The sequence below is a fragment of the Choloepus didactylus genome, chromosome 1 (assembly GCF_015220235.1).
Source record: "Choloepus didactylus isolate mChoDid1 chromosome 1, mChoDid1.pri, whole genome shotgun sequence".
NCBI lineage: Eukaryota > Metazoa > Chordata > Mammalia > Pilosa > Megalonychidae > Choloepus > Choloepus didactylus.
In genome coordinates, this window is record NC_051307.1 from 237500563 (window position 1) to 237527661 (window position 27099).

The 27099-nt window shown below is 40.4% G+C and overlaps 1 protein-coding gene across 8 annotated transcripts in view; it reads left to right on the forward strand.

Moving 5' to 3' along the window:
* The window catches only part of GRM7 (glutamate metabotropic receptor 7), a 1009633-nt gene that overhangs the window by 844262 nt on the left and 138272 nt on the right, over positions 1-27099 (forward strand). For all 8 annotated transcript variants that reach the window (XR_005211330.1, XR_005211329.1, XR_005211331.1 and 5 more), the window contains one exon: positions 4613-5548. Coding sequence is in view for 4 of the 8 variants with exons in the window: in XM_037800797.1 (XP_037656725.1) it covers positions 4613-5548 (936 nt within the window). In the remaining 4 variants the exon portion in view is untranslated. The remainder of the gene's footprint in view (positions 1-4612; positions 5549-27099) is intronic.

Genomic DNA, 27099 nt, shown 5'->3' on the forward strand with positions numbered 1-27099 from the left:
TGAGTTGAGATGTACTTTAAATGAAAACTGAAAACAAACTAAGTAATCAGTCAATGTAATGTTTGTGGTTACAGCTCTCATATATATTTGGCTATGTTGAGAAAAAATCTGTTCAGCTTTTTAATTTTATTCCTAGGGAAAAAAAATAGCAAGCAACATTTGAAATTAGCTGTAAAATGTTGCATAGAATGATAATTTGATTTTATATTTGTAGGAGCCCTGCATTTATTCCCATAGATCAAGTTTAATCATATGGCCCATTGCTTTATACTACAGCTGGAATCAGGCAATCTCATGCTTAACTAATGAATTTTATTTATAGGTATTTTTATTAATCTCTCTTACTACAGTTAGAATCTTTTAATTTGGTCCTTGGAAACATTCATATTAATAATAGCAACTTTTTAGGTTCCAACTCCTTGAAAATTGACATTTCTAAAGTTAATAAGTATCTCTTACTCTCTTATTTCAAGTTTTTTCCTTAATTTTATGAGTTTGGGATGGCTGCCAGTGACTTACTGTCTCAAAGATGGTGATGTTTGAGAAAGAAATGATTATGTTTTATATTTAGTTAGATTTATTGGTGCTGACTAGGTATTGTGCTCAGGCAAGTGGGTCCATCCTAGAGTCTGAAGATTCTTGAGTCTCTGGATAAAGTTTAAATTCATCCATTAGAAGGCTATGATATTTTATGAGGTTTAAAGTATTTCTGTAGCGGGTGATGTCACCAACATGATGACGTAAACGGCTACTGAAAGCCTCCAGAGATTCAATGAAAAAAAAAAGCGGACAATTCTGAATTGTTCAGAACTCTGAAGGAAGATATAGACTGGGGAAGGACCCTACAAATGCTGAATTGAAGAAAGAGAAAATATATCAGAAACGGAAATGTTGTTATATAGACTGTGGTGGTGAAAGCGTAACTGTGATTACATCAGGAGCTGTTGATTGTTCATTTGGGATAGATTGTATGGTGTGAAAATAGAACTGTTTAAAAAATAAACAGAAAGATACAAGTGCTGGAGAAGATGTGGAGAGAGGGATGTACCTATTCACTGTTGGTTGGCAACAGTTAGAACAGCGCAGCCCCTCTGGAGGGCAGTGTGGTGGTTCCACAGGAGGCTAAAGTATAGGGTTGCCATAGATCATGCAACCCTGTTAGTTGGTATATACTTGGAAGAACTGACAGCAGGGACACGAATAGGCAGATGCATACTGGTGTTTATGGCAGCTTTATGCACAATTTACAGTGGTTGGAGGTGGCCTAAGGGTGCATCGATGGATGAACTGCAGAGTGAATTATATACTGTATGCAAACAATGGAATATCGAACGGCTGCAAGAAGGAATGAACTGAGGCATGCAGCTAGGTGAGTGAACCTTGAGGACATTGTTGAGTGAAATAAGCAGAAACAAAAGGACAAATAGTGTAAGGCCTCACTAATATAAACTAAATATAATGAGCAAATGCTGAGAATTGAATTTGAAGGCATAGGTTATCAGCAGATAGAACATGGGCAGAGATCGGGCAATCGATGCAAGAGTACTGAATGTTCAATAATAAGACTTACAGTAGAGGTTCCTAGAACGTATCAGCAGTCACTTCTATTCCTGAGTTTTAACTGTTATTTAAGAGATGTTCATTTGGTACAAAATTTGTATTCTCTGTAACACATTATCTAACTTAACCTATATGATCAGTTTCTTCAAACAGCATAATTACATGGAAACTAGAATAGGGAATGAGATCTTGTTATTTTGTATAGGATAATATAATACTCTGATACAACCCAGAGTATTTTGGGCAGAAAATAAAAAATATTTCCAAAGTCCCCTTGAAGGACTAGAGAAAAAGCGTGGAAATATTAAACTTCCCCACCTGGGGAATTCCTTATATTCTGGCAGGCACTGGAGACTCACATTTTGATGAGTCAAGCCCTCAATCTTAGGGCTTGCTCTTGCGATACTTATTCCTGCAAAGGAGAAGCTAAACCTACTTATACTTATGCCTAAGAGTCACCCCAGAGAACCTGTTTGTTGCTCAGGTGTGGCCTCTCTCTCTCTAAGCCAACTCTGCAGGTGAACTCAGTACCCCCCTCCCCCAAAGTGGGACGTGACTCCCTGGGGTGTAAGTCTCCTTGGCGATGAGAGATGGGACTCCCAGGGATGAGCCTGGCCCTGGCATCGTGGGATGGAGAAAGCCTTCTTGACCAAAGGGGGAAGAGAAATGAAATAAAATACAGTTTCAATAGCTAAGAGATGTCAAATGGAGTGGAGAGGTCATTCAGGAGGTTATTTTTATGTATTATATAGATAACCCTTTTTAGTTTCTAGTGTATTAGAATATCTAGAAGGAAATACCTGAATCTGTTGATCTGTAATCCAGTATACTTTATTTCTGATAATTGTTGTATAACTATATAGCTTTTATCGTTTGACCGTGTGATTGTGAAAACCTTGTGACTGACACTCCTTTTGCCCAGTGTATGGGCAGATGAATAAAAAAACAAAGACAAAAAAAATATATACACACATATATATGTGTATATATATGTGTGTATAAACTGTTTCTGGAGCTTTGAAAATGTGAAAATGAACCTTTTTTTTTTGTCAGAGTGGGTTACATTTGATTCAGATTTTGAATGTAGTTCTTACGTAAATAATGATGGAAGCACTTCCTCCCACTGTGCATTGCATCCTGCTTTAACATAACCCCAAAATCCCAATAAGCAATAAGTTACTTCTTTTCTCCTTATCTCTTATTTTATACACACACACACACACACACACACACACACACACACACACACACACACACACATATATATTTAATGTCTTAGACTTTCCAGTATGTAACAATTTCTTTTCTGGTTTAGTTCTATTAAAAATTCAGTTAAGTAGGTATGGGGAAAATCAGCCAAATTATTTAATTGGTATTTATTTTATAAAATAATTTTCTAACTAAGTACATCTTTGGGGACTTGTCAATGCTGAAAACTATTTATTTAGTAAGTATAGTATTCAGGACTTTGGTTGCAAAAAAACAGAAACTCATTTCAAAGTTTTTTCAGCATAGGGGAGTTTACTGGTTTACATTCCAGGGGAAACCTACTTCAGGCATAGCTATATCCAGGAGCTCAAGTAGGTCATCAGTATTTTCCTCTCACTCTCCACTCTGCTTTCCTCAGTCTTGACTTCTTTCTCACCTATTCTTTCTTTTTTGTAGCCCTGAGCACAACAGGTTTATATCCTGAAAACTCCCAAGTTTTTCATTCTTTGTAATCTCAGTAAAAGTAGCAAAATTTAATTCCATGATCTGGGACATAATGATCCCATCCATGCCCTAATCTCTGTGGCTTGGAGGTTGGACTATATCAGTGGCTGTCAAATAATGGTCCCTGCAGAAGCATCACCTGGGAACCTGTTAGAAATAAAAATTTTCGGGCCCCATTCCAGACCCAATGAATCAGAAAATCTGGGAATGGGGCCCAGCAATCTGGGTTGTACCAGCGCTCGAATGACGTTGAAGCACTCTCAAATTTGAGAACCACTGCAGTATACCAAGTGGCAAGGTCTGGGTCCCAGCTTCAGTGTAAGTTTAACTCCATGAGAAAACATCTAGAAAAGAAATCCGAGGAATACATATCAGAAAAGGGTAGAGCAGATGCTGTGCATGCAAAGAGGAGAGACATAACCACAGTAAAACTTCAGTCAAATAATAAAGTTTTCTATTATTTCTAATGTGTTATTTCTTGTAACATTGCTGGTTATGAGTTCTAGTCCAGAAGACCAATGTTCTAATTAGGTAAATGCACTTCCTTATTCTTGTAGGATGTAGGAGGTAGGTGGATGGCTGATCTTGAAAGGTTTCCAGATTTTATAGTTTTCCCATGAAAACTTTCTCAGTGCTTAGGATTATCTACTGCAATTAAAGCTTTCAGTTAATGAAACTTACTGCTCCTTTGTGAAAAGCAGTAGAATAAATTCATTTTGAATCAAAGTTTCTCAATGAAAGTGGCAGTTGTGCTGCAGGATTTTAGGGAAAAAGGTCACTGCTGCAATGTCAAGCAGCCAAACAAACAAACAAATAAATGAATGTAATAGAATAATAACAGCAGCCCCTAATTAGGGAGCTGAGTATAGTTTTTGGGATTGTTTGGTTGTTTTCTTTTTTTAAACTTGATTTGGGACACTTGCATCTGTTACACAGGAGAAGGCAGCAGAGTGCAAGTCAGTATTTCTCAATTTATTTAGTCACAAGAAACCTCTGAGGCACTTGTTAAAAGTACAGAACCCAAGGTTCTTTTTCAGGATATTCTGATTTGGAACATCTGAGGTGAGAAGAGGGAATCTGCCTTTTTAATCATTGTCATGGGGGATTCTTATAATCAGGCATGTTTGGAACTCTCTGGAATGCTGAAGAGTAATGGTACTGGAGTCAGATGGCTTCGGGACACATGTTGGTTGTAGCCACTGTTAGCTAGGAGTAAGTTACTTAATCTCATCAAGCCTCAAATGTTAGCCACCTGTATTATTGTTTGTGAGTGTCATCATTTTTTTTCTTTTCTCATGAGTCATCTGCCTGTTTCTTCTTATTATTTTTTGTACTGCAGATAGAGGACATGCAGTGGGGCAAAGGAGTCCGAGAAATACCCCCCTCAGTGTGTACATTACCGTGTAAACCTGGGCAGAGAAAGAAGACGCAGAAGGGAACGCCTTGCTGCTGGACTTGTGAGCCCTGCGATGGTTACCAGTTCCAGTCTGATGAGATGACATGCCAGCACTGCCCCTATGACCAGCGGCCGAATGAAAACCGAACTGGCTGTCAGGATATCCCCATCATAAAGCTGGAGTGGCATTCCCCCTGGGCCGTCATCCCCGTCTTCCTGGCAATGTTGGGGATCATCGCCACCATCTTTGTCATGGCCACTTTCATCCGCTACAATGACACACCCATTGTCCGGGCCTCCGGGCGAGAGCTCAGCTATGTTCTGCTGACAGGCATCTTTCTTTGCTACATCATCACTTTCCTGATGATAGCCAAACCCGACGTAGCCGTGTGTTCTTTCCGGCGAGTTTTCCTCGGCTTGGGTATGTGCATCAGTTATGCAGCCCTCTTAACCAAAACCAATCGGATTTACCGCATATTTGAGCAGGGCAAGAAATCAGTGACAGCTCCCAGACTCATAAGCCCGACATCACAGTTGGCCATCACTTCCAGTTTAATATCGGTTCAGCTTCTAGGTGTTTTCATTTGGTTTGGTGTCGACCCGCCCAACATCATTGTAGACTATGATGAACATAAAACAATGAACCCTGAGCAGGCCAGAGGAGTTCTCAAATGTGACATTACGGATCTCCAAATCATTTGCTCCTTGGGATATAGCATTCTTCTCATGGTCACATGTACAGTGTATGCCATCAAGACTCGGGGGGTCCCAGAGAATTTTAATGAAGCCAAACCCATTGGATTCACTATGTACACAACATGTATAGTATGGCTTGCCTTCATTCCAATTTTTTTTGGCACTGCTCAGTCAGCGGAAAAGGTAAGTGAAAATGCACACCACACCATGCATTTCAAAAATGTGTTTGTATTTATCATGTATTGAAACCAAATTGGTTGTAGAAAGTAAGAGGCTTAAAATATGCACAGTGGTACTCCCCAGTGTGGAAAAGTCCTGGACTAATAAGTGTCAGTGCTTAAACAGTCTAAAATCTACAGTGTACTACGCTTCATTCATCACCTGGAAACCAACCAGAGGTAAGCTTTTAGGGTTAATTTTATTTATTATAGAATTATTCAGTGTAACAAGAGGTGATCTAATATCAATTTATCTAATCTGTCTGAAGTACACCTTCATATTCATATTCCTCCGTTTACACACATATTTCTTCAGCATAGAAGGGGACCACAGCACCTTCTCCTCCAGGTAAGTGTCTCTGATGGTCACTGCAAGCCTTGAAATTGATGCTGTATCTCTTTCCAATGTCTTTCTAGGTTCTCATGTGGAGTTGATCAAGTACAAGAGTAACATATTAGGGTTGCCCAATAGCATTTACATAAAACTACAGCCAGATGGGTGAATGTAGAAGAGCTTTGATTATCATTCCCCATAGCCCCCTACAGTAAACATCCATTAGTCATCTTAAGCAGTTGTGAGCAAGGTTAGAGACTCAACCTTCCAGCATTAGGAGAGGGAGATACAGCAAGTAGTAGAGCAGGAATCACTGAGCTGTAAAATCTTGAGGATTTCAAAATTAGTGGGCCCTGATATGTCAGTCTTAGATATGGTTAGTGCACATGCTGGTTCTGTTGCTTGCTCCGCATCCCTTCTCCCATTTATCTGGCTATGAGTTTTATGTATCTGTAAGTTAGGTAAGCCTAATGTGTTGACTCTTGATATGACTGATGTGTTTCTAGCTGTAGGTTTGACATGTATGCAAATCAGACAACACTAAGTTATTGATTTTAGATATGATGAGTATGCATCTGAACCTATAGTCACCCATCCAGCTATAGTATAGCCTTAGCCCAACCCTAACTCTACAGTTGGGTGATATCGATCCTAATAAGAGGAGGTGTCCTTTGCTAGATGTAGGTATCTCTGACACACTGGCGTGATAAAATGCTGAGACCAGAACTGGGACTTAGAATCCTAAAGCACACCACTATAGGAGAGAACACAGTGGTAGCCTGATTAGAATTTAGGACACTGGGATTCTAGTGTGGCTTCTTGGATATAGCTCCTAAACATTCGGAGACTTCAGTGCCCAAAAAAGGAAAAACAAGGATTAAAGTAGAAATGTCTAAATTTTTTAAAAAGTTTCTGGGCTTCCAGGAATTAATTGAATCTGATGTTTCATTGCTACTTCTGTTCTCTGTGAAATCATATAAAGGATCAATAGCATTTGGGTGGTTTCCCAAGTGAAAAGATATCTTTTACCTTATCGTTTGATTCAGAAGCTGTAAGTTTGTAGTTTTAAAACCAGAAAGTGATTATTTTGTGAACCCACAGTAGAATTCTAAAGTAAGGTCAATGACTGGTTCCTAGATTATGGTTTCAGTCTTAGAGGAAATTCTTCTGAAATACATGCTCAATGAGCATATATATCAATTTCATAATGCATGGTTACTGTCTGTGAAACCAACTTGAATTTCATTTTTCTGCTTCTGTCCATCCCTGGACCAAGGGAATACTAAAGTATGCTTTAGCGTGGTAAAATGCAATAAAGAGAAGGGAAAAAAATTTCCCCGATGTATGCTGGTAAGTTGAAAACCATTGAACTTCATATGAGGGGTGAAATGCATCATCAAAGCCTATGGAGATAATAATTACTTTGTTATTAAAGTAAGCACAGCACCCCATGCAACAGTTTAAAAACATTAAATCTTTTTCTTATAAATTTATTCTTAAGATATATAAAAGGGAGGAATAATTGCAGTTTTGTAGAGAGCCTTGTTATAATGCAATGTATGTCTCTACCATTTCATTTTTTGTTTCTAGTCATGAGTAGGGATCTTTTCCAGAGGTCAAGGGTATAATTTACTCCTTTAAAAACCTGAAAATGGTACAAGGTTTCAGGAATTGTGTTCACTGATTCTAATTGTTCTAGAAGACACTGTACTGGTAGTGCGGAATTGCAGAAAAATTAAGCTGTCATCAAGTAGTGTGCTTTTTATCTTGGAGTTTTAGAAGGCACATATTTCTCTTTGCATACTATGGATGGGTTCTGATATTTTACATGGTTGATTGGCACAATTAAATGTACTGAATTGCCAAATGCGAACAGTAAATTGTTATAAGAAAATGCACACACCCTAATGAAAGGCATATGGCTAGAGAAGCTAGAGCAATCAATTAAAAAATATCACTTTGTGTACACGAAGCCATGGAATTCAAATTGTGGATAGCAAATTGCCAAACGCCACAGAGAGATCATAGCAAAAGCATTTTTGCCAAGTGAGCGCTTCCATTTTTGTTTAGATATAACATTTTAAGGGCTGCAAGTAGAATAATTCCATTGTAATAGGAAAAAAATAAAGTTTAGGCAGCAAGTTCAGTAATAACTATTTACTATTTCAAGAAATTGAATTCATTTTGACGATGCTCGGAATGTCTCTGTGAAGCATCTCATCAGTTGAGTTTATTAGCACAGCATAAAGTTTAAGTATTGTTTTTTATTTTCTTGCAAAATGTCAACCCCCATAAAGTTTATTTTTTGCTTTTGTTAAGGAGGATACTATAGATTACTGCCTTCTTGTTTTATCATTTCTAGCACCAAGGCTTTTAGAATGAGGATCTTGTAACATGGCCAGGGTTGTAAGTGGTGAACTTAAGCCACAAGAGAATGATTCAAGGTTTCAGGAATTGTATTTAGGTGGCTGCCATAATTCAAGAAAACACTCCAAATGGTAAAGCAATACCATGGTAAGATCTAACTGGACTAAGGCAGTGTGGAAATATCCGATTGTTATAGGCAGGCACAGATTTCTATCTGTGGGAGGACTAGAGTGTTTTTCAAGAAAAACAGGACTTGGCCCAGGATGTGTCTATATAGGAGTTGTTCATGTAGCCTGGAAAAGAAGCTTACTCAGGTAGGGACGCTACAGGCTTCCCTGTTAAAATCTGAGAAAGCCTATAGATGATCTGTTCAACCAGAGCTTTTAGCCACTTATCATCTAGGGAGCTTTCCAGTCAAGCTGATATAGCATTCTTACACATGTGTAGGGAGACAAGATTTCCACCACGTGACTCTGCCAAGGGAAAGTAAAACTTGCTATAAAGAAATGGGATCACAAGTTCCTAGAGGTCTCTGCCTATATGCACATGTTTTTGTTTGTATAGGAAGGTGATAGGAAGAGGGTTGAGATAATTGCCGGTCAGAGACAACTGCTGGAAAAAAGAATAGAGGCTTGAAGGAAAGAATGGGTCTTCTAAACCTCTGAATTCAAAATATCAACAGGCCACACCCCCTGAATGCATTAGAACAGAACCAGGGTGGATGTGTAGTATATTGCAAGACATAATAATAGGATACCTGGATGTCCATTGGAGCATTATCCCACTGAAGAGACAGAACAAAGGCTGTTGTTGGCATGTATCTGAACCAGCTCAGAGTCCTTAAGTCAATGGTATTGTTCTAGTTTGCTAATGCTGCAGAATGCAAAACACCAGAGATGGATAGGCTTTTATAAAACGGGGGTTTGTTTCACTACACTGTTACAGTCTTAAGGCCACAAAGCGTCCAAGGTAACACCTCAGAAATCGGGTACCTTCACCGGAGGATGGCCAATGGCGTCCGGAGAACCTCTGTTAGCTAGGAAGGCAGCTGGCGTCTGCTCCAAAGCTCTGGCCTCAAAACGGCTTTCTCCCAGGACGTTCCTCTCTAGCAAGCTTGCTCCTCTTCAAAACATCACTCCCAGCTGCACTCTGTTTCCTCCCCCTGAGTCAGCTCATTTATATAGCTCCACCGATCAAGGCCCACCCCAAATGGGTGGGGCCATGCCTCCATGGGAATATCTCATCAAAATCATTACCCACAGCTGGGTGGGGCACATTCCAAGCAAATCTAACCAGCACCAAACGTCTCTCCCACAAGACTACAAAGACAATGGCATTTGGGGGACATAATACATTCAAACCGGCACAGGTATCAAAACATTCTCCAGGATAATCACCAGAGGAATTTGTTTAAAAAATTATTACCCATCTGTCCTCCCCAACTAGTTTGATGGGTCTAGGGTGGAGCATGGAATGCTATATGTTTCTAACAAACATGTTGGGAAAATGCATGCTTTTTCAAAACAGCCTTAACAGTTTCTTCCCCATGAATAGAGAGAAGACATCCTATAAATATTTCCTTGATGTCTAGTTTCAGAGTCTCTGAGAATGAATTCCCATCCAAATCAAATGGGAGCTCCAGGGATCAAGGAACCAGGAGATCAGAAAGACACTATTCCAGGTCAAAGACACAGTCAAGGATAGAGGGTCTGAATGAAGTGTCACATCCAAGATTTGGGCCAGGGACCTCAAAGCCAGGTCCCAGGTGGTGCTCCAGGGCCTGGAGATGGCAAGAGGGCAGGCAGTTAGAAGGTGTTTTCCAGGGGCATTTCTGGAGGTGCTGAGTCTGAAGGTCAGGACCTTTTGATCTTCCACATGTAGCTGATTGATCCCCAGAAATCTGAACACAAAGCAGACTGTGCATAGGAATGATATTGGAATCAGAAATATTTTGTGGGAAGGCACCATCGCCTGCCCATGGTAGACATCACTAGTCAATCAAGGCACTCTTCACCTGAGCCCAGTGGTGGTCTTGAATTCTTTGTCAACATAGTCTCTAAACAGCCACTACCAATAAATCAGAAGTGGGAGGGCTTTCAAATCCATGTGCTATTTCTTATTTAGTATTGGGGCTAACAAATGACAGTTGCTACCTCTTTCCTTTTCCTCTCTGGGTACTAGACCTGTTCATGCTGATGATGTCATTTTGAGAAAGACAAAAATGGCCTTTATAGAAATTAATCTACTTATTGGTAAATAATTATCAGGGAAATGGAGATGTGATTTAATTATTCTTTATTTTTTCTTTGATTAAGTGCTCTGTTTTAAATTGCCAAATACTGTACAAAAGGAGCGAACCTAGTTCTGGTAGGGAGCAATAGATTAATTTGTGCTTCTGAGCTATTTGACTTGATTCCAATTTTCTCATGGTCTTTCATCACTTGAACCGATAATTGTGAAACACGTGCTGTGTCCCTGGTTCCCTGATGAGGACTATGCTGCAGAGATAAAGATGACCTGTCATTTAGGAATGCACAGGCTGAGTGGTCAAGACAGGTCTCCAACAAATACCGAGTTGTGTGAGACGTGCAGCAGTTGTAGCACAAACAATGTAACATGGCACCCAGAGATGGGAATCCCTCTAAACTTCACAGAAGGGCTGAATTTAACAAGCAGAGAAAGTAACTAACACAACAGTCCAGGCAGAAATCATATTACATGTGAAAAGAAAAAATAGTAGAGGACGGTGTTTTGAACACATGGTATATACTATGAGGAGACAGAGGTTGCACTTATGTGACTTTGACTCTTGTAGATATGAGTCAAAAACTCATTTTATGGGCACATTTTGAAACCATGTGAATCTCAACATTTTATTCCCAGATTAAACTTTTGGCAAGAATCACATCTTTTCAAGGTGGTGGGCCAAGTTAATTTTAAATACCATAGCCTTAGGTGGTGACTTGAGTTACCAGCTGTTCTTTCTTAGGATGAAATATTCCCTTTGCACACCTTGAATTGTGCACAGTCTTCCCTGTCATGCAGTGCTACCACTCTCTAGTTTTGTGGGTCTGGGCTTGGTGGCAGAGGCAATGATGAGGTGAAAAGTAGTTGGAACCAGACTGTGAAAGGCTGTTTGGGCTTTCTACTTGAACCTATGGAAAGCCAACCAAAGTTGACAAACATGGGAGGATGTGATCAAGAGTGTTTCAGATTGGGAATTCCAGGGATGGTACTCGAGGATGAACAGAGGGAAGAAGTAGACAGAGGTCAGAAAACTAGTTAAGTAACTATTGTAGCTGAGAGAGAAGATGGCACAGGTTTGAAGAAAGCCTCTGGGACTGGAACAGATAGAGTAGGATTGAAAGCTATTTTGACCTTTTTGAACATAAAAAGAATAAGTGAATAGATTGTGCCTTATCCTTTTGTGTAATGCTGTTTTGCTATTTAAATAGAGAATATACTTACAGGATTCCCCCCAGGTAGATTTTATGTAACACTGCCCTCCTTTTTAGTGTTTTTTGTTTGTTTGTTTGTTTGTTTGCCTAACAGGGGGTAAGTTTGGAAGAGAAAGTACCCCCATAATCCCATGTCCTAGAGACAATCATTGTCAACAGTTTGATGCCTCTCCTTCTAGAGGGATAACTATACACATATGCACTCACGCACACACACACTTGAAAATAACAATCCTTATTTTCCTTTGTGGAATGCTTAGTACGGAATCTTTACCTTGCACCTAAAAACAATGGTGCAGAGAGAACTATGTGGATGCATAAGTTTCGCTGACGCCATCTGTGCAGCCATGCTGGGATAGGTCTTGCTATTGAGGTCTTGCTTCTGCTATTTGGTTTTGCCTATCCATGTTTATATCAGATGCATATTAAACCATACTCTTTCTGTTGCCTGCTGTGACCTTGGTGATAACCGAGCTTCTCTCTTAACAGTCCTCTAAAACCAGCTGTTTGCACGGCTGATGTTAGCCAACAGCTTGGGGATGGCACAGGCCTCTTTTCTCTTCCTGTGCTGCATCTGCTAATTTCAGGTACAATCACCTGAGATACCTGGAGCCTTTACCATCTTAGCCACTTGCTTTAGTTTGAATGGCATGTGCAATAGGTAAAAGCCCAGAGCATGCATAAAACTGAAGAGAGCTAGAACAGGGAAATCTCTTACAATGTGAAAACAAAAGCCCCAGCCATTTGAGGCTTGAAAAAAAGGTACTCCAGAAGGAGAAACTCCTGATAAACAGGAAGACTCAACAAGAGACCTTGAATCTGCCCCCACTGAGTGCTCCCTGGAAACTACTTTTCCTTTCAGGGGTCTTTTACTTTGAGACTTCGACCACCAAGAGACTCAGTCATAAGGATCCAAGCTTCACTCTTATGACTAGAACCAGGACATTCAGACAAAACAGTGGTTTAGCTTTTTTAGGACATTGGAGACCAACTATCATTTTGAGAAAGAACTCAAGGCATAGGAAATCATAACAGAAAACAGTCTGCTTGTGGGCATTCAGGGGACTGCTAAATCCAGCTTTCGGTTTCAAAGACCTCTATACTATGTGTCATAATCCTGGCCCAACTAGTACTTTTTTTTAGGTCCCAGCTGTCCTGTTGTCTTCCTCCAGTTCTAGAAGCTAGATTCTTGGTGGTTACCCCATCCCATCCTCCTATGCAGTTTTGAACTGTCATCTGCATAATGGGTATAATTATTCCTACCTATAGGTTTGTTTAGAGAAAATGACAATTTATTTAAATTGCTTAGCACAAAAATTTAAAAGACTGATCCTATCAAGTATTGGTAAGACGTATAGCAACTACAACTCTCATACATTGCTGGTGGGAATAAAAAATGGAAAATGCTTTGGCAGTTTGTTTAAAAAGTTAAACATACATCTACCTTACGACCCAGTCTTTCCTTGCCTGTTGTTACCCAAGAGAAATGAAAGAATATGCCCATACAAAGACTCATACATTCATGATTTTTACAGCTTTATTTGTAATAGCCTCCAATTGGAAATAATCCAATGGACATCAACAGGCAAAAGGAGAAACAAATTGTCGTATATCCATACAATGGAATAACTTTCAGCAGTGAAAAGGAATAAAGTCTTCATATAGGCAAAAGAATGGCTAAATCTGAAAATAACTATGCCAAGTGCCAGAATGACAAAAAAAGAGTACTGTGTGATTCCATTTACTTAAAATTCTTACAAAAATTCAAATTTCTCTGTAGTGACAGAAACCAGATAAGTGGTTGGCAGGGGATACAGAATGGCGAAGGCTGATGGAAAAGATTACTAGAGAGCACAAGGAAAATCTGGTGGTTGATTTATGTATTCTCTATCTTGAGTATGGTGATGGCTTCACAGATGTGTGTGTATGTGTATGTTTATGTCCATGTATGTGTGTATATGTCAAAAAAGGATCCAGTCGTTTACTTCAGTTATGTGCTATTTATTATACATCAGTTATATCTCAGTATAGCTGTTGAAAAAATGTTTCTGCACAGAAACCCTTCTCCTTTATTTCTTTTTCTTGAAACTTAATCAAGTGCTCTTATTCTGATTGTCCTATTTGCATAAATAATCAGTAATGAAAATAGAATTGTATAAATGAGTTAAAGTATAGAGGTTTTTGAACACTCTCTGGCACATGGTTAAATGCTTAGTAAAAGACAACTTGGATTACCATTCCACCCCAGCAGAAATGCCCATATAGGCCAAGGTAGGAGTGTTGGCAGAAAGTAAAATATCCATTTATTTTGGGGAATACAAACATAGTCTGCAGTACCGAGTAGTGGGATCACAAGACCTGATCCCCCTAATGGAGAGGGAGATAGAGGTGAAATCCTGGAGGGTCCTGTATGTCAAATTAAAGACCTTGGACTTTGCTTTGTAGTCATGGAAGAGCCTTCAATGGATTTTAGGATAGGAATGTCATGTTGTTACATTTATGCTTCAGAGATATTACTCTGGTTGCAATGTGAACAATGGATTACATGATACTGGGTATGTGAAATTCTGCCCTGGGAAGGGATGGACAGTGGCTATCGTTGATGATTTAAGTGGACTTTTTTCTATGCCTAAATTTTCAGCCTGTGGTAATATAGAACCTGAGAGGTGAAGAAAAGCGAATATAGTCTTCCAGAGGAAAAGATAGGATCAGAGCCAATAGCCAGCTCCAGCTTCTTCTCTTCTCTTTCAGTAAAGGGGCCATCAACCCTCCCATGTCAAAGAATGAAAGGCAGAACTTTGGCATTGTGATCCTGCTCCCTTCCCTGCTCTGTGCTATGGATGGTGGGAGGAAACTTTGAAACATAGTCTCCAATGTACACCCTTCCTCCCCAGATAAAGGGAGGAGGAGCCCTGGGATGAGACTGTAACACAATAGTAGTAGTTGATATAGATTCTGGGAATAAGTAATGCTGTCAAAAAAAAAAAAAAAAAAGAAAGAAAGAAAGAAAAAGAAATACTGTCTACACAGTGTCTTTCTTGTCTTTAAATATTCTCTGTATGTGGCTATGACACTGGTTTATTAGAGCATAGTGGGTCGCTGGCCTTGAACTGTAAGAAGTTCCTGATGAAGAAAGCTGTCCTTTGTCGCCTGGTTCTTGGATGCTGGGAGATCAGGGAGTGTGGCCGAGTTCAGGGTTCTTGCCATCTGCCGTGGAATTATGCATCTTCAGGTGACCCAGCTGGGTAGCTCTCTACCTCGTCTTGGGACCATGTTTGGGTGTCTGGGTCTGACTAGGTTTGGCTGTCGGGAATCTCAGGAAGTGAGTGGCCTCAAATAAATAATAATCCAATTGCAGACTTGAAGGAGGGCTTGTGTGCAGTATCTCAACTCTGAATAAAGATTGCATTTTCCATTCAGTCTGTGTGTGTGTGTGGAGGTGTTGGGAAGGGAAGGGACTGCAAATAGTCAATAGAGAAATTGTAACAAAGCTTTGAGAGCATACCATGGCAAGGAACGTAGAAGACAGGTCATCGTTACTACATTATCAATTCCTTGGAGTTCTCAAATGTCATTCAACCTGAAGGTGGCGCCTCCCGCACAGTGGGACCATCAGTAAATATCTGTTGGTGGGCAATCGAATGACTAGAACAAAAAGTCCCATTTTCTTTCTGGTTGCGGGCTCTTCACACTTCACTTTCCACTTCGATATGCTCTTTTCTGATTTATCACTTGTAGAGGACAGATACTGCTTCCAAAGAGGGCTGATTTATCTACATGGAGTCAATCCTTCACACCTGGAAGAATCTGGCTAACAGACCGAAAGCCCCAGATCATTTCCTAACGATTGAGGTTTAGTGTCCAAGACTGGATATTAGGCTGCCTAAATCTGCCTTCCAATTTTATCAATCCCATTGTTTCTCTGGTAACCTTCCCAGTGCCCTGTCAAAGTGACTAGGTTGGGACACAGTGGCTAAAGTTCATTGTCAATGAGGCAAATGCCGTTGCCTGGTGCTGGACCGAAAGCCAAGTGAATGGGCTGTTTAGTTTTAACCCAACCATCATGTTGTAACCTCTTTGTTGAGTGTTCCAGATTTTGAGGTATAAAAGTATCCTGTGCAATTTTTTTTTAAGAAATTTAACTGAGAGGCTAAGAATCACATGGATATTTATAATCTGTGCAATGAAAGTGTATTTGATTTTTAAACCATTTGCTCCAGTATCCTTGTGGGGATGACAGAGGTAGAGAAATATATTTTAAAGCCCTTGGCACCATTGTATTCATTAGTAAATTGGGATGTTACCTGGTTACAGCTTAGTAGGGCATGGGCACAAGGACTTTCAGATGTGTCAATGCCGAAAATATGGCACAAAATGCCAGTCGACAACAGACAAAGGCAAACTGTGGACACAGTAATTGAACTGAAAAGCCCAGAAATGCCCTGCAAGAGAAGTAGGCTTTACCATCTTAGTTCAGGAATAAAAGCTGTGTAGACGATTGATAAGCAAGTGCATTGAAGTTTAGATCCAAATTAAGCGCTTTGGGAATGGAAAGGACCATCGTTTTCTTTGTGGTAGAAATCCAGGTTCCCACTATGGTTGTTAGGAAAAGAAAACCTAAGAAAATGATCCCTTAATGGTGATGTCAACAATCAGTCTGCTCCAGTTCGGAAGCACTGGTGTCTGTAACGGGTCCTTTGGTGCCTAAAATTGATAATTGTCTGTTTGGACGTGTCTATGCGCTCGCATTCAGCTCTAAGTTCCACGTAATTGCTTGGCTTATAACCATCAGTGAGTTTTTTGAATCAAGGCCTCCCATTGCACATGTCAAAAAAACCCAAAAAAATTTGGGTAGAGGATGTACGTAAATAGCCGTTAGGAAACATTTTTGTTCCCCATTATAATACCATCATGTCCAAAACGTTCTGGGCAAGTTTTAGAATATATATATATATTTTTTGAGTGAGTCTTTTAGAAAGGCCCCTGATATTTAACAATTGATTTCTAAATGCCTGTAACATGCTAAGCCTGGAGACCCCAACAACTGGAGGTAACATCATTCCCTATTTGAAAGTCATCCAGTGGCTTCCCACTGCTACTATTACTGTCTCCCTCCATCTTCTGTGATTAGAATAGTGTCTGAACTTCTCCTTAGAACCTTCAAGGCTTAGATCGGGGGTCACAACCTACAGGCCAAATCCCACCTGCTGCTTGATTTTATAAATAAAGTTTTATTGGAACACAGCCAGGCTCATTCATTTACATACTATTTATGACTGTTTTCATGCTACAAGGGTAGAGTTGAGTCATTGTGACAGAGACCGTATGGCCTGCAAACTGGAAAGTGTTTATACTCTGGTGCCTTTCTATCTCGCTAACCATTTCTCGGTCTTCTCACACTCATTGCCTTTCCTTCAGCCTTCAGCCTTACTGATATTATTTCTGCCCCTGAACATGCCAAGGTCATTTCCTTCCCAGGGACTTTGCATGGGATGTGCCTCCTGCCTGGATGGTGTCCCCACCCCACCCCCAATTTCTCCTGGGTGCCTCCGTCTCATCAGTTAGGTCTCAGCCCAAAGACCCACATCACAGGGGGCTTTTAAGTCTCCTCCCTCCTAACCTAAATGATCCTCACCTCAGTTCCTTCCTATTTCTTTCTATCATTCTTCAGGAACTGATGTCATTTGTTGTCTTGTTAATATGTTGTATTCTTTGCATGTCCCCACTACAATGAGTTCCTTGAAGGCAAGGATTTGTTCTGTCTGGCTCATCTCTGTATTTCGGGGACCCCTGGGCTAGCATATAGTAAGTGCTCAAAGACCTTTGTGGAATGAATGAATGAAATAATGAATGATTCCTTTTGGGGGTCAGACATAGCCCCTGCCCTCAATAACCAGTTTAGAAGCAGAGATAGCCATTTAAGCTAATATTTGTGAAAAGTGCTAAAATATAAAACCATAAGGAGTATGTTTATAGCAAGAAATGAGAGAGCTCAGTCTTGCTGGGAGTTGTTGCCAGTGGGCGTGTGTCTGTGAAGACTGTGTAAAAGAGGCAGATCTTCTAGGATGGCAAAGCACTGTTAGATGGACAAAGGCCTTCTAAACTGATGGTATTGATTTTGAAAGTTATTCATTGCACTTGACCAATGAATATATAAAACTTTCTAACTTGAATACCATTTTCATCTTTCAGGGAAATACACAATATATATTTTTATATTACATGGTGGTGACGGAGTGACAAAATGGACATTCTTCTGTGTTACAAAACGCCATCTAAACTGAGTAAATCTTTAAGGAGGGCAGTTTTACACTATGCATCAAGAGCCTTTAAAATGTGAATACCTTTCAACCCAGTGGTTCCATTTCTAGGAGTTTAGGACAGTGAAGAATAGGAAATATTCCCTAACATGGAGGTGCTAAGAATTGTCATCACAGCCCAAGGAAAGTGATGAAATGCATTATAGAACTTTCATACAATGCATGTCTTGGAATCATTAAAAATGATGATACAAACAATAAAAATCTGGAATACTATCTGTGAAGCATCCTCTGTGTATCAGTCACTGAGCTGAACACTTCACATGTGGTATCTCTCTGAAACTTCACACCAAACTCAAATAGGCACTAACGTTATCCCCACTTACATATGAGGAAACAGAGGCTTGCAGAGGTGGTGACTTTCATAAGGTCCCAAAGCCAAGAAGGGACAAAGAGTGTTACTGATCAAGGCCTGTGCAACATAACTGCCATGCTCTGAAAGATGGCCAGTACAACAAAAAGTGTCATTTGTTACCCTGGACTAATTACTTGACCTTTCTGTGCTTCCGTTTCCTTATTTGTAAAATGATAATAACAGTAGTTTTTACCTCATAAGGCTATCGCAAGGATTAAATGAGTTAATTAATTTTGTGTAGGTATATATTATGCATACGTGTGTGTATTTCTACACATATACAGGCATATGTGTGCATATATTAATATGCATACACACACACACATACACCAAGTACTATTGTGGATGTTGAGTAAGCATCAGGAAGCAGGAGAGATACAGTCTACAGACTAGCAGAGGGAAGACAGACTAAAAATAAAGAGATGAAAAATATAGAAAATGTCAGACTTTGGCATATAATATGGAAAAAAGTAAAAGGGGCAGAAAGTGTTAGGTTTTGGAAGGGGGCATATGTACAATGTTAATAGGTGCTTAGGGAAGTCCTCACTGACAAGATGATCTTTGACCAGAGACCTAAGTAGGAGTTCAAGAGGAGATCTGGGTGGGGAACATCCCAGGTAGTGGAAATAGCCAGTGTGACGATCCTGTCGCAGAAGCATGCTGGGAATGTTTGCGGAATAAAGAGGTGGGCAGTGGAAGGAGGGAGGACTGGAACAGCAGATGAGTGTAGAAGGGCAGAGAACAGGCTCCGGTCCATGTAGGATCAGATCAGATGATATGAGGAGCTTTTTGGAGGTTCTTGTATGGAGATGCAGAAATATCTTAGATTTTGAAAGGATATGGTATATACCAGTGTGATGTAAAGCACTAAAAGCAGTATGTGGCCTGTAGTAAGGAGTCAATAAAGGATTAGATATTTTTATTTGTAGTAGTAGCCTCATTATTTTCTAACTTGAATGAATTTTTCAAAGATTCTTCATGGATAACACATATATTTCAAAGGAACAAGAAAACCTTCATCTGCCCACATCCCCTTACACACTCCTGTACATGTCATTTCCCTTCTCTCCAAAAATCTCATTTATGCTGAAAAACACAAGGAAACAGAATCCTAGCACCAACCCTGCCCTCAAGATTGAGGACACCTAAAACCTCTTTCTAACTTTGGGGCTCCCAAAGTTTATAATTATGCAACAAGGTAAATATGGTATTTGGTAAAATCCTGAGGGACTTTTTAAAATGTGTGCATCTTTGCAGCACTGAAAATACTATTCTGATGAGACCGTTGCTTCTGGTGACTGCCTCACAGTTGTCTCCATTTTTTAGTACAAGTTGAACAAGCAGCAGATAGCAAAAGAGTGGTTCCATATCCATTGCCTTGTTTTCCAGCGATTTTTCTGGGTTAATCCAGTTTTTTGCTTTTGCCAGGCATTTATTTTAGGCATTTATTCAAGCATCCCACAAATTTATTGAGAGCCCACTATGTGCCAGGTACTTTTCTAGGTACTCGGAATATAATAGGGAACAAGACAAAATCCCAGACTTCAGGGAGATTTTGTTCTAATGGAAAAGTGAGAGAAATAAACAAATAGATAATGGTAGGAAGAAACAGGGAAAATAAAAAAAGGTCTAGGATGGACCTTGCAGGGCATCCTGTTTTAGATGGGGGTGGATGGGGGTGGACAGGGAGAGCTGCTCTGAAGAGGTGCCCTTCGAGCTGAAACCTGCCTGAAGGAGAAGGCAAAGGCTCTCGGACAAGAGCGTGATGGACTTGGGAGGCAGAAGCTGGAGGGCAGAGCATGCTGGGAAGGAAATGCAAATACAGGTACCCGGAGCTGGTTCAGGTGGTAGGGCTTGGGAATCTCAGCAAGATGGGAAATCCTGGGAGACTTTAGAGCCTGGGGGTGATGTGATCTGCTTCATGTTTTAACAAGACCACTCAGACTGCTTGTAAAGAGAAGACTGTAAATGGGCAAGGGGGATCAGTGAGGCCAGTGAGAAGTTTCCAAAGTGCCTGCATAGTAGGCAAAAGGTTTTGAAACTGCATCCTTGACATCATCCATGGAATGGAAGAACAAAACAAGATAAATGGTTTACTTATAAAATAAGCATCTCACTCTCTTACCTTTGGGGAAACAATTTTATCAAATCAATAAGGTAGGCAAGGTTCTACGACTTCCGGGAATCAAGCAAATCCTATGGGCAATGTCCCAGGGCTACTGACCCCAATTATCTCCTCCTCTCTTCTGAAAAGAGGCAAATATTTCAGGCCCCAGCCACTGCCTAGCTGCCCTCTGAGACAGTTCCCAGAGAGCCAGTGAGCATCTCAGGCTTCCCTTCTTCCACGTTCATTCAGCAAGCTTTATAGAGCACCTTGTTAGGTGCCATGAATCAGGTTCACAATATAGGGCTGTGCAGGTTCTGTCCTGCACAAACCAGGGGCTGCCAGTCCACATAGATGGTGATGCGAATGATGCTTCCTGGAGTTGTACAGTGTACAGCCTGCACAGCTGTACACTATAGTACTGCCACTGGGCTAGGTACTGGGAATACAGATGGTCAAGAAAGAATCTTTCTTTTCAGCTCACCAAGAGTCCAGGTCACAGTAATTACCCTGGTCCTGATTTTCTAATGAGTTCATTTGTTGATCATCATCTTTTATGTAAATACAGAAGTGGCCAGAGTGATAGCAGGGTGCATTTTCAAAAATGCAAAACCTCCAACTCTGTCTCCTGGACAGGCTTCCAGCAGTGTTCATTCTGGAAACCCATCAGATGGTTTTCAGATCAAAGCAAGTAACAGAGGTGAGCTGCATGCAGGGCTGATTTGAGATTCTAGCCGCATCCCTGGGTACAATCTGGCCCTCTGCTGAAACATCTGCAGGCTCTTCTCGAAGCTCAGGATCCTCACCCCAAAAGAAAGGTGAGATATATAGTCTAGGAGAGACCAGCAGATGGTGAGTTGCCTGGCCTTTCACAGGCTTAAAAGTGTCAACTCACATTGTGGAAAGAGGCGCAAAGTTGCCTTATATTCTGTGACCTTCCTTTATGTATCTTTTTTTCCTCTGAAATGGCCTATATTTCTCATCCTATGCCTTCTGGCATCTTCTTTTGCAAAGAAATGATCTGTTCAGTCAATTGTTGATTGATTGGTTGATTCATTCAATATGCATTTTACACATATCAAGTTTCTACCAGGTACTAGTTTAAGCCTTGAGGACAGTGAGAAACATTGACAAGAATAGGGCTATCATGAAATTTATGTTCTAGTGAGAGAAAAGAATATAATTTCAGATAGTGATATGTGCTTCGAATGGGTTAAGAGTGACTGGCGAGGACCATACTACTTCAGATTTGGTCATGGAAGGCTGCTGTGAGGAGGTGATGTTTAAGCTGAGTTTAGTGATGAGTAGGATCCAGACAGCAAATATAATCTGTGAAACTCACTCATCCTGAGACATTAACTACTTCCCTGTCATCCTTACTCTCCCCTTTCTTCTTTTTGTTCCTCCTCCCAACAAATACTTGTTGAACATCTATTTAATGGGATAAAATAATGATTCACATTTCCTGCCCTCATGGTTCTTTCATTCTAGCACAGATATTAATAAAACAGATATTAAATAAGCACATGCAATGTGTCAATCAGTTAAGAGATGGGATGGGATGGAGAGTGACAGGGTTGTCAGAGAAAGCTTGTTTTGAGGGGTGACATTTGAACAGAGATCTGAGCGAAGCAAGGGATGGAGCCAAGCATATATCTGAAGGCAGGGGTGGGAAAAGTATCCCAGGCAAAGGTGACAGACAAGAGCAAGGCTGCTGAGACAGGGGCCTGACTGGCGAGAGGAACACCAAGGAGGCTCGAGTATCCAGAATGGAGTAGGAAAGGAGGGGAGAGGTAGATGGGGTCTGGGAGGTGGCAGGAGCCAGATCATTTCACACGGTATAGGCCATGATGAGCAATCGCCATTTTATTCTAAGTTTTATGGGAAGCCACTGGGAGGTTTTTGAGCAAGGGAATGGCATAATTGGGCTTAAATTTTCAAAAGATCGCTCTCACTGCTTTGGGGAGAACAAATTCTATGGGGTAAAATTGGAAGTAGGAAGATGAGGTAGGACGCTGTTATTTGTAACCCAGGCAAGAGATAATGGTAGCTTGGGATAGAGGGATACAAGAGTGGTATAGAGAACAGATAAGTATTAGAGTGAGGTCCTTGCGTAGATGAGAGGGGGGTGGGATCCAGCAGACAGGGTAGTTTTTAGACAGGAACACAGCCAGTACATTCATTATGCAGTAAGGAAGTTGCATTCCTAGCTCAATTGTGGATGGATTGGTAGTTCTATTACTTTTATGTTCTCGGTAGAACAAGAAGCATTTTCTGAACTGAAAGTGAGGGGGAGGGCTATAGGGCTATATTGGAAGTTTTAGGGTAAGAGAGAAAGGATTAAGCAGTTTCCTCATAAAGTGGGAGAATGAGTTGCCCAACATAGTCGAAACCCTATCAGGAAACATTGAAGCCTCCTTGAGGTTTGTGGTCGTAAATTTTAGGTAAATCTTATGTATTTGATAGTGTTTTTGTTGTTGTTGTTTTTTCTAGTTGTGGTCACCTGGTAACACCTGTGGTAACAGAGAGAGAGATGAATTTAACCAGAGGTGACGTTTAGCCAGGCAAGTACGATAGCAGCAGAGAGGGACAAGGAGGTATGGCAGAGAGGATTCCAGAGATGGACCATGGGATCTGAGGTAGACGAGGAAGGCACAGCCATGTAGGAGGGGAAGGACAATGATTTATCTGGACTGGGGTTTCCAGTGTGATTGAGGAAAGGTTGGAATCAGGGATGTTTTAGATTCCTCTTTGCTAATGCAAATGCCATGTAAAGGGTTTGCTTAACCAATGGGAATTTATTGGCTCGAGGTTTTGGAGCTAAAAGAAGTCCGAACCAAGGCCTCAAGCATCAAGGTGATGCTTTCTTCCAGAAGACTGATGTTCGGGGGCTGGCTGTCAGTGTTCCTTGGCCATAGGCTCCTCTGTCATATGGCAGTGCATATGGCGGCCTCTCCTGCCTCTTCATTCTCTTCTGGATGCCGTTGATGTTCAGCTCCTGGCTGCTCCCTCTGTGGCTTTCCCTCTCTGCCTGAATTTCGTTCTGCTTATAAAGGCCTCAAGTAATAGGATTAAGACCCATCTTGGTTGAGTTGGGCCACACCTTACCTGAAGCAACCTCTTGAGAAGGTCCTACTTACAATGGATTCACACCAACAGGAGGGAATGGATCCCTGAGGTGAGATGATAAAGTACTGATTTTGACATCATGTAAGTGCTTCTTATTTTTAAACATAAATGCTTACAAAATTAGATTGCAATTTGATTTAATTCAAAAGCAATAGAAAGAATAACAATTTGAAAGAAAAAAATTCTCCTATGTGAAATGTCAGCAGAAATTGAAAAATTCCCACATGAATTATTTTAGGTGAAAGGAATATTCTTTTCTATGCATTCAATCAACAGTACAACATTTACGATTTCTGTCAAAGCTTTTACCAAAGAAAAAAATTGTTAAACATTAACTTTGGTAAATTTGGCAAATTGGTCATATGTCACAGTAAGCACACAATGAATTGGCAGTCAACAAATGCAACAAATGGTATTTGGTGAAATAATTGTGAGGGCATTGATGTAGACCTAATTTATTTTTCCCTCCAGGGATAAACTGAGAAGACTTAATACCGTATCTGTGCTAGAAACTTAACTTTGGTGGTTTTTCTAGTCCAGGGTTCAGCAACCTTCTTTTGTAAAGGGCCAGATAGAAAATATTTTAGTTTTTTTGACTCACATATGGTCTCCATCGTTTATTCTTGTTAGTTTTTAGTTGTTTTGTTTTGTTTTATTCACAACCCTTTAAAAACATGATTTTTACGTTTTTCCAGACCCTATAAAAACAGGCCACAGGGACATTTGGCCCTTGGGCCACAGTTTGCAAGGCCCTGCAGTTCAGTGGACTGTTAATTGATCATCTTTGAGTGCAACCAACTCCTGGAAGCACAGTATATGTGAAGGATATGATATCTCTATCCATTAGATGGCATACACCATAAGGCTTCTGACGCCGGGTCCCTTTGTTTCCTTGTGTTGCTCAGCTTTTTTTAATGTCTTCATGAGAATGAGATTTAATAGTTCATGTTGCTTGCTAGAACCATGGATGGCTTTAGAGGTTATAGTTACAATTTGTCATGCATAGATCCTATAGTGCTGACAGATAACAGGAATGGAGGATGGCTACAACAGAAAGCAATGTAGACCTGTCTAACCATGACAGGTCACAAATGAGAAAGGGGAGATGTCGTGGCATGGACAGTCACCCCTTACTGTATCTGAGGCAGTAAGTCTTCCCGTTTTCTTTCTTCCTCCTACTCCCCAGAGCAGATAGAGAATGAGGAAGGACTTCATTTTCATGAAGGCCAGAAAGACACATCCCCCTTGATCATAAGATGCAGGTGTTTGAACCTTTTCAGACAGTGAAATTTTGCAGGCACATCAGCTCTTTCCCTGGTGTCTGAGGGTTCTGCTCTGCCACAGTCACCCAGGTGTCTGACATATTGCAGATCAGCCACACAGAGTCAGGGAACTTGGTGGAAGGAGTATTGACCATACAATGTGTGGGTAGATGTCAGTGTCAGGATGTGTATTAGTCAAGGTAGGCTACAGTGGAATGCAATAATAGCTAACCCCCCACTTTTTGGTGATTGGTGACAAAGTAAAGTTTGGTGCAGATTGGGCAACCTTCTCTATCATGTAGTTATGCTATCTGGAACACCTGACTTCCAAGGTTGCAGCAGCAGGGGAAGGGTGAGAGAGAGTGCCTGGGAGATGTAGTGGGGTATGTGGATATTTGCTGAGCTCTACCGTGTCACAGCATATGCTATCCCTGACAACATGTGCCTTAATAACACATGTATAATCACCTATATATTCTACCTATTTATCCATCATTCTCCCCAGCAAATATATCAAGCTCCAACCCCTACAATACAGAAAAGAAACTTTGTTTAAAATATTTTTATCAGTTAGCACAAAACGGGTCTCCTGCTCATGAGCTTTGATTCCCAGGGATTTGAAGTTGCCCTTCAGAAGACATTAAATAAGTGAGGACTTTTAAATCCACAGAACAATTGTAAAATTAATAAAACATTGAAACCTTTGCTTAAGCTTCAGAAAATTCTACTGGCAATTCTGCATTTAATGAGACATACTTCAAAGACAGCTAGATACAGATTCTTCTTGACAGGGCAGAATGGTTTCTGTATGATGAAAAGATAAGCATTTGCATCAATAGTGAAATAAGTAATAACTGAATTTGGTGAATTAAAAATGGGCCAGTGATGACTTGAAATGCAAATTCATCTTTCTAGAAGGATATAAGGAAGGTATCTAGATTCATGAGAGCAAAGGGCAAGTATCAGAGACTTAAATATTTTCCTGTGTATGTGACTTTTGGAAGAGAATCCTCATGCACAGGATATTTGAACTGGAAGGAGTTTTAGATATAATATAGTCCAGCCCCTTCTATTCTGCAGATCTGAGAACAGAGACTCAGGTTTGAAGTTACTTGCCTAAGGACCCCCATCATTGGAAGCATTTGATTTCATTTAATGGGGCACATGTAAATTATGTTGCCAATAATTGACTGAAAGGAACTTGATAACTTTACATCTGGGCCTTTCCATTATTTTTAGAAGTCCTTTTTGAATTTTTTACTATAAAATTAATGCTTTCCACATAAAATTCAATACTGTACATTTGAAATATTATTTTCTTAATCTGTTTCATGAAACTATATTTAATTCATATTTATAACTGCATGTTCTCAAAAAAGTTCAAAGTATCACTTAATGATATATTATATACAACTTGTAAAATCTCCACCCCTGTATCCTGGTCTTCAACACATTAGTATTCAGTTTTTGCACTAACACCCGGCACGTGAATTTTAGCAGTAGGAGTGTTTCCCTGGTCTTATATCCAGATGTTCCTGCATTGGTACACAAAGGGAGATGTCAGTGCAATGGCTAGCAAACCATTGCATAAAGATGCAGTGTTTATGAGATTAATAAAGTTTCTTCCAGCCTTATTGTGATGGAGGGATTGTCAGACAACAGAAGAGAGTTCCTGACCCAGGATCCTAGTTTCCTCCAAAGTTCAGGTGAGCTGGTGCCAGCCTAAACCCACCCAGCCCTAGGAAAGGCTGCCACTTACCTCCTGTTGTTTCAGGAATGCACAATTGGGCCAGCCTGTGGGTTTTCAGACCCTGATGTACATGATTTGGGGGTTTTCTAGTGAGCGAATAGAGGCTGCTGAGACCTTTTGGAAGACTCTCTGTGTTTACTAAGACAACAGCAATATATTTCACGAACTGTCCTCTCACCTTAGCAACAATTCAAACAAGTCATTTGACATCATTCCTGCAAAATATCTGGAAGATTAAAGTTTTCACTGAGGCTACTGAACTATCCAGAAATGTTGCCAACATGGAGCTACAACTGCTGTCACCAGGCTAGGAATCTGTTTTCATAGCTAATGTGTTAAAAAGGTACAGAATGGCACCATGATTTTTATTCTTCTCATTTTGTTTTTTTTTCCAGTGACACTTAAAATCAATTGATTTTTATGCTGGTGTATATCAG